Source organism: Alosa alosa, chromosome 23 (assembly GCF_017589495.1).
Source record: "Alosa alosa isolate M-15738 ecotype Scorff River chromosome 23, AALO_Geno_1.1, whole genome shotgun sequence".
Lineage (NCBI taxonomy): Eukaryota > Metazoa > Chordata > Actinopteri > Clupeiformes > Clupeidae > Alosa > Alosa alosa.
This window is the reverse complement of record NC_063211.1, coordinates 14,572,817-14,581,609: the sequence shown is the minus strand read 5'-3', so window position 1 is coordinate 14,581,609 and position 8,793 is coordinate 14,572,817. Positions and strand designations below refer to the sequence as shown.

At 47.4% G+C, this 8,793-nt stretch overlaps 1 protein-coding gene across 1 annotated transcript in view; it reads left to right on the top strand.

Moving 5' to 3' along the window:
- The window catches only part of LOC125288553 (fidgetin-like), a 35,341-nt gene extending 30,212 nt beyond the window's left edge, over positions 1-5,129 (top strand). Inside the window, exon 3 of the mRNA XM_048235009.1 lies at positions 2,226-5,129. Within this exon, the coding sequence (XP_048090966.1) occupies positions 2,226-4,540 (2,315 nt within the window). The 3' untranslated portion in view covers positions 4,541-5,129. The remainder of the gene's footprint in view (positions 1-2,225) is intronic.
- Positions 5,130-8,793: the final 3,664 nt, after the last annotated feature.

Below are 8,793 nucleotides of genomic sequence, written 5' to 3'. Positions count from 1 at the left end.
AAAGAGCTGCTTTACGGCTCAATGCTTTCTCTCTCTCTCCCTCTCTCTCTCTTTCTCCTTTTTATTTTGTTCTTTCCCATCACAGTGTTTCATGACCTCCCTCTTTTTTCTATGCCTCTCTCCTCTCCCTCTTCTGTCTCTATATATATGATCAGTGTTACTTAGACACACACACACACACACACACACACACACACACAAACCTGTCTGCAGAACAGCTGCCAGAATAAGGTAGATAATAAAGAATAAATACTGTCATGTTGTGGCATTCGCCACATGCCAAGATCAAATCTTTGGATTTTGAATTGAATTTTGTTGGCTTTTGATGATCAATTCTGAATTCTGAGTATCTATTGATATACAACTGTCATGTGCTAATTATTCTTTATTATGAACTTATTGTGACTTAGTCTTGTTTGTGAACATGTTTAAAATGAGTTCATGATGTGTTTTTGTTTTCGTGTTTTGGTTTGCAGTAATGAACACGTAATGGCATTAAACTTGGTGTGAAGACCTGTTTGTGATTCTCACCCATGTATGCTTGATGCTTTTCATGAAGGCTTCAAACCCCCCTGAGCATCTTTTCAAATCAGCTGATCAAGAGTCAGGTCACTGTGGCAGCCAGCCACGTCTCTCGGCAACTGAAATTCGCTAAATTAACACAATTAGCTAAACGTTGTGCCGCTAATTAACTGCCGGAGTCAGGCTAGACGCCTTCAGAGCCAGCGGCATGCCACACCATAATCAAACAAACAGTTTGTGTGTGTGTGTGTGTGTGTGTGTGTGTGTGTGTGTGTGTGTGTGTGTGTATGTGTGTGTGTGTGTGTGTGTGTGTGTGCTCTCTATATGCTCTTTGTATATGCCAGATCTGACCCACTTGCTTTCTGTGGTCCATCGGCTAGTATATTTGTGTGTGTGTGTGTGTGTGTGTGTGTGTGTGTGTTCGTGTCTGTGTGATGTTATGGATTAAAGGAAACAGCCCAACAAGAGCCTCAAAGGACTAGTAAAGGAACGAAAGAAAGAAAAGAACAGAAACAGAGAGAGGGGAGAGAGAGAGAGAGAGTGTGTGTGTGTGCGTGCCCTCGTTTTATGATGAAAGCACTGCTCAGTTATGGTTTAGATTACTCTGATATTTGTGAGCTACTCCTCAATGCACACACACACACACACACACACACACACACACACACACACACACACACACACACTTGCACACTCCCACACTCACTCTCTCACATGCATATGTACACAGTTCACAAAAGCCATCATATGAGACAAATAAATAAATTATGAACAAATAAATAACAAATGCATGCTGGATGAATTAAAAATAAAATGTAGGCTGTCACAAAAATGAATTTATCAATGTATCAATCATACTAATGAAACTGTTTCATTTGTATTAATCAAATCTCCATATTTTACCTACTTCATTACAATAACAATGCATGCTTGTGTTTGTGTCTGTATCTGTGTTTGTGTTTGCATGGGTATTGCAGAGTGTTTTATCATGGATAGATTCTAAAATCTATTCTAAATGAAATACTGTAATTTGGTGTGAAATGGGTTCAACATCACATTCTTATTGAATATTTTATATTTAGTTCAATATTTTATGTTTCTGTTGAACCTGCAAATTCTCATGAAGACACTTTGACACTTCAGTCAATCAATAACTTAATATTTTCTCATCCTTCAAAACAAATGTGCCTCCTTCGCTCCTGCGCTGCTTCAAGCCCTAATATTTTCATACACATTCATTAATGCATACAATGAAAATTAAATGAAGATGTTTGACATAAAGTTATTTTTCTTCTTTGTTTATCACAGGTGTTTTGTAATACTAATTCATGCTAATGTTGTGTAATACTAAAAAAAAAATCCATGAACACCAAACATATTATTTAATCAGGTTAAGCAAAAAGTAAAAGTATTTTTTTTTCTGCACAAATATATTTTATTCATTAAGTAGATATTTCAGTGACAAGGATCCAGTTTTAAAATATGTGGTTTATTATCCTTATCCTTATCCAGTGGCAACAATAAACATAAATATATCATAATAATATATAATAGTATAATATAACATAATAATATATAATAGTTTATCTTTGCAGTGACCAAACATCTCATACATATACCCTGCCTCCACATGTTCTATAAAAGCTTGTCCTTTTGTGTGTGATTGGTGTGTGTTAACTTGTCATATTTGTTCCAATTTACAGGCGTGAAGATGCAGTGGACCCCTGAGCACACCCAGTGGGCAGAGCAACACTTCGACATCTCGTCCACCACACGCTCGCCGTCTCACAAGGCCGAGGGCTACCGCATGCAGAGGGTGGCCAGCACCATGACCAGCTCCGCGGCCGCCGCATACCAGTACAGCTGGGCCAACGACGACATCTCGGCACTCACGGCCTCCAACCTGCTCAAGAAGTACGCCGAGAAGTACTCGGGCATCCTCGAGGTGCCCGTCATCAGTGCCGGAGAGCGGGCGCTGCTCAACGCCTACCCGGACGCGGCTGCGGCAGCGGCCTTGGCCAACGGACCCAACGGGAGGAAAGTAGAGGCCGACCCATGGGCAGAGCCGGTTGGCGGAGGGGTGTACCCCATGGGGTGTGAGGTGGCCGTGCCCGCAGGCAAAGTGGGCATGGCGGCCACGTCGGATGTGGCGGCAGGCGCTCTGTGCAGCTCGCCGGGCGTGGGCAGCGGCGGGAGCCTGGCCGAGCAGAGCTTCTCCAGCAGCAGCTGCGGCAGCCAGTCGCTGGCATCTCAGGAACCCTACGCATCTGCCGCCGCCTACGGTAGCTCCTACCTGCACGCTTCCTCCGGCGGGTACAGCGGGCACCCCTCGCCCCTTCTCCAGGCTCCCCCGCCGCCCCCGGCCTCCCACGCCACCCTGGTGCCCGCGGCCTACAGCACCACATCCTCCCCGCCGGCTCTGCCCGGGTACAGCTACACCCCCTCGGGCTACGCCCCGCACCACCATCACCAGGCGGCCTCCGTCGCCCCCGGGTACAGCCCCCCTCCGCCACCACCCCCTCCCCCTCCTTCCTCCTACCTCCCAGCAGGCATTGCGGTGCCCACCCCACTGGCCCCCTCCACCACCATGGCCTCGTACTCCTCCTACGCGGCCCCTCCCCACAGCCTGGCCCCCATCACCCCCACCCCACTCAATGGCTGCGGTTCAGGCTCCTTGAAACGGAAGGCCTTCTACATGGTGGGTCAGGCTGAGATGGGCGAGCCCTACGGGGACTTCGGCTACTCCCAGCAACCTCCCTCCACCTCCGCCAGCCTCAGCCCCCTGTACCGGCTGCCCGAGGGTACCAACGGTAACGGGAGCTTCAAGGCCGGCGGTCAGACGTCCCCCTCGGATGATCCCCGGGGCGGCGACTTTGGCGGGGGCTCGCTGACGTCGCCGGGGTACGTCGGCGCCTCGAAGACCCCGCACTCGGCCGCCGGCGAGTCCGCGTTCAGTTTTGGATCGCCCACGACGACGGCCGCCACCAATGGCTCTCCCGTAGCCGCACAGTCTTCTTCCTCGTCCTCCTCCTCATCATCGGCAGCAGCGGCCGAAGAGCGCCTAAAGTCGGTGGACCCGCGCGTGCTAGAGCTGGTGTCCACTCAGGTCCTGCAGCAACAGCACCCCCTGCTGGACTGGGGGGACATTGCGGGCCTCGAGGCGGCCAAGGCTACTCTGAAGGAGGAGGTCCTGTGGCCGCTGCTTCGGCCTGATGTGTTCGGGCCACTGGGCGGCACGTCTCCACCACTGCCCCGCGCCCTGCTCCTCTTCGGACCCCCGGGCTCCGGCCGAACCCTGCTGGCGCGCTGTATGTCCGGCCAGATGGGGGCGCCGCTGCTGCACCTGCGTGGCTCTGTGCTGACCACAGAGTGGGCGGCAGAGGCAGAGCAGCTCATCCAGGCCTGCTTCCTGGTGGCCCGCGCCCGACAACCCTGCGTGCTCCTCCTGAGCGAGGCGGAGGCCGTGCTAGGGAGTGGACGCCGCTCACGCGAGGACGCCCAGTCCTCCTCCTCCTCCGCCGCTGCCCGCGTCAGGAGGGAGCTACAGGCCCAGCTGGACCGGCTACTTTTAAGAAACAACAGCGCTGGCTCCGGCAGCTCAGGGCCCGAGGACGCCCCTCAAATCCTGGTCCTGGCGTCGACGAGCCGGCCCGACGAGCTGGACGAGGCTGCTGTGCACCGCTACTTCGCCCGACGGCTCCTGGTGCCCCCACCGGACGGTCCGATCCGCCGCCAGATTATCAGCCAAAACCTGGCGCCGCACAGCTGCTGCCTGAGCGAGGAGGAGGTGGGCCTCCTGGTGCAGCGGACCGAGGGCTACTCCGCGCTGGGGCTCGCCCGCCTCTGCCAGGAGGCCCTGCGGAACGCGGCCGTGGCCGGCGGCATGGAACTCCCGCTGATCCGCCCCGTCACCTACCAGGACCTGGACGCAGCCTTGCGTAGGACGCAGCCAGACGTCTCCCACAAAGACATGGATGCCTACGTAGAGTGGAGCAAAATGTTCGGCTGCAGACAGTGAGAGGTCTTCACAACCCCCTCCCCATCTCCCAAATAGACTCTGGAGGAGAGAGACAGGGAATGAACAAAGAGAGACAAAGAGTGAACACATGAACGTAGTGAGATTGCTCACCTGGGGAAGGTCACAGAAGGGGCAGGGCAGATATCAGTGTCCAGTAGTCACACTGACAGAAACAGACCTAGCTTCAGGCTGTCTCCGAGGCCAGGCATTCGCTTACCTTGATGCAAAGAGAGAGCTTTGTGTGTGTGTGTGTGTGTGTGTGTGTGTGTGTGTGTGTGTGTGTGTGTGTGTGTGTGTGTGTGTGTGTGTGACATAGAGTGTACCAGTGTATTTCTGTGCTTTCAATCACGGCTGTTATGGAGATTTCATTTACTCAGAAGTGCCTCATATGGTGCTTTTTTTCTTACACATTTTTGTTTCTTTGCCTCACAATCTTCATTGGTGGTGCGCTAATATCCAGAGCTTTAAGACAAGTACCTAAAATCACTGTTACCATGGGAGACCATATTTCTTCAGCCATTACATGAAGGCCAACTGTATTCCTCAAATGTGTGTGTGTGTGTGTGTGTGTGTGTGTGTGTGTGTGTGTGTGTGTGTGTGTGTGTGTGTGTGTGTGTGTGTGTGTGCAATGCGTGCGTCGCGTCGCGTCGCGTCGCGTGCGTGCGTGCGTGTGTGTATGTGTGTGTGTATGTGTGTGTGCGTGTGTATGTGTGTGTGTGTGTGTGTTTTGGAGTGACTGGGCTGGAAGCATCTAAATCTGATTTGTAGAAAGCTCTTTTGATGTCCTGCAAAACAAAAGGAGAAAAATGGGAAATCTCAGGAAAGAATTTGTGCAGTACCTCAGAGGGTTGTGTCAAAAGCAAAGCACTATGTACTGATGTTGAGTTTGTGGTTTGTTTTAAAGTTTTGCTTTAGTAATATTTTTACAAATTGCGTTTTGTCTGAAGTGTTTACCTCAGTGAAGTGTTGTCAGTGAGGATTTCATAATGAATGTATTATTATTAGTAATATGTGTGGAACATGAACTAAGTCAATGGGACTAAGTATATAGCAAAATTATTATTTTTTTCTTTTTATGACCATTTGTAATGTACACTTTTTTTCTCTCTTAAAAGGCCCTTCTTAAAAATTACTATATTTTGGATCGTCCAACAACCATATCTTTCTCTGAACTATAATTACAAGCACACTAGAAATTGTTGGGACAATACCCAAAGAGAATTGATTATATCACAATGAGACTTCAATTTGAAATGAAGCACCACAACTGAATAGCATTCATGTCATGGCAAGCTCAATGAGACAGTTACTCTGTGTGAGATTACAATTACAAATGTGTTGGAAATATTGCAATTGGAAATATTGCATTTATGGATGTGTTCAGATGCCCTGTTTGTTAGAACTCAACTCCATCAAAAATGGTGTGGTCATTCATTCCATTCAGAATATGACGCTGACAGTTACAGTTACAGTGTTGGGAGATTAAATGGAAAAATTGTGCTTGACCGCATTGTAGCATCCATCATGGTTGATGCAAACAATACCTATCCCGCTGGAAGGCCAGACACAAACACACAAACACCACACACACACACACACACACACACACACACACACACACACACACGGATGCGTACAAGCACACACACACACACACACACACACACACACACACACACACACACACACACACGGATGCGTACAAGCACACACACACACACACACACACACACACACACACACACACACACGGATGCGTACAAGCACACACACACACACACACACACACACACACACACACACACACACACACACACACACACACACACACACACACACATCACACACACACACACACACACACACACACACACACACACACATAACGTACAGTCACATGCCAGAGCCATAGTCTTTACAAGCACACACACACACACACACACACACACACACACACACACACACACACGGATGCGTACAAGCACACACACACACACACACACACACACACACGGATGCGTACAAGCACACACACACACACACACACACACACACACACACACACACACGGATGCGTACAAGCACACACACACACACACACGGATGCGTACAAGCACACATGCTCAGTGAAAGATCCGTTGGATGATCGCTTTCTTTTTTTTTCTTCTTTCCCAAAGCACATTACTAGGGAAACTAAACGGAAAAGATGAGTTCTAACAGCTCCTGACCTTAATGTTAGCACCCATTTCTGTTACTGTCTCTCCCTTTCTCTCTCTCTCTCTCTCTCTCTCTCTCTCTCTCTCTCTATCTATCTATCTATCTATCTATCTATCTATCTATCTATCTGTCTGCCTGTCTGTCTGCCTGTCTGTCTGCCTGTCTGTCTGTCTGTCTGTCTGTCTGTCTGTCTGTCGTCGTTATTCTCCTAACTTGCAGCTCTTGGCCCACCTGAAACAATGAAGCCTTGTAACTGAATGTATTTTTAGACACACCTTTATTTTGAAGTGTCTGTTGCTAAGCACTGCGGTGGTAGAACTGCTGTACTCTAAGTACTGACACTTAGGTCAGCGCAGGCTTCTCTATTCATGATTTCATATCCGACTCCTTCATTTGAAATGATATGCTTCATTCATTACATAGGAATAACTATTCTAGCAATCAATCACATGCTAATGTGTTTACTGAAGATGCTCATGTTGTCCGACGTGTTCTCCTGTGTTGACCTATGGCTACAGTCGCGACGTGATTGCCCCCGAATCCCTGTTGTTGATCCATCTCCTCTCATCTGTAAACGTGATCATTGAAAATCATTGCACAGTGCAGCATTGAAAATCATTGCACAGTTCAGCATTTAAATGCCTTATCCCAGAATTTATAGTGAGACTTAATCTACGACACAGAGATTGGGATGTCAAACGTCACTTTTGTGAAACTGTATTGGGGTTAAGATGATGGAGTACTGCTGCTCTGCTCGGTGTAATGATGTTGAAGAATTTAACCAAAAAAATGTCCCTTCAGGAAATGGTCACTTGCTACACTACAATGCCCTCCTGGGATCATGTTTGTTCTAGCTGAGATTTGTTTCCTGATGAACTAGGGCCTAGTTAAAAAGAAACACTAAAATGAGAAAAATATCGACACATTTATTTTCTTAATTCTTATTTGGACTGTGAAAGGCTCACTTTATTATAAGTATGCAAACACACACATTTACAGTTTCACACCAAGACTACATTTCGGTTGGCATTACAGTCATTCATAACAGTGACATGTGTGGTGTTGTTTTTTGTGTACTTGATTACTGTTTTTAAAGATATGCATTATTTGGGAAGATTATGTGATATTTTTAATCTGTTTGTTTGTTTGTTTGTTTATATGTGAGGGACACACATTGGTGCCTCTCTTCTAGTAGGTATGCATGTTTGTTTGTTTATTTTGTTTTTCTTACTTTCTTTTTGTTTTTGTTGAAACACCTTTAAAACCATCTCTACCTCATTGCTACATATTTTGCATGTAGTGTTTAATTTGTACATCATTAGATGTCGGGCAAACAAAAACAAAAAAACAACAAAACAAAAACAAACCAACAGCCGAAGAGGAACTGTGTCAGCTGTTCTTCTGTCACGAGCAGTCTACCTCACAGACTGTGTATACACTCAACAGTATTGGCATACATCAAAACACACACACTGTGTGTGTGTGTGTGTGTGTGTGTGTGTGTGTGTGTGTGTGTGTGTGTGTGTGTGTGTGTGGTGGGGTGGGGGGGGGGGTTGGAGGTGTTGCTCTGCAGAGAAGTACAACAGAATTTCTGTTCAACTGTCATTTCAGTGAGTGGATCATTGAGTGTGTATGTGTTGTCTGTTCACACACAGATAACACAATATTGTCTGTTTGTGTGTGTGTATGTGTTGTATGTGTGTGTGTGTGTGTGCCTGTGTGTGTGTGAGAGAGAGAAAGAAAGAGAGAGAGAGAGAAAGAGAGAGAGAGAGAGAAAGCGAGCATATGCTGTGTGTGTATTTGTGGGTTGTGAGCATGTACAATGTGTGTGTGTGTGTGTTTGTGTGTCTGTGTGTGCGTGCGTGTGTGTGTGTGCGTGCGTGGGGTATTTTATATGTAATCCGTATATGTTAACCACACTTGCACAAGCTGATACTGTTGTACATTTGTTATTGTTGTATATATTTATATACATGAACCTGTTACAGATGTGCCACGTGCAGGTTTGGGGGTCTGTATATATATTGCCATACTTG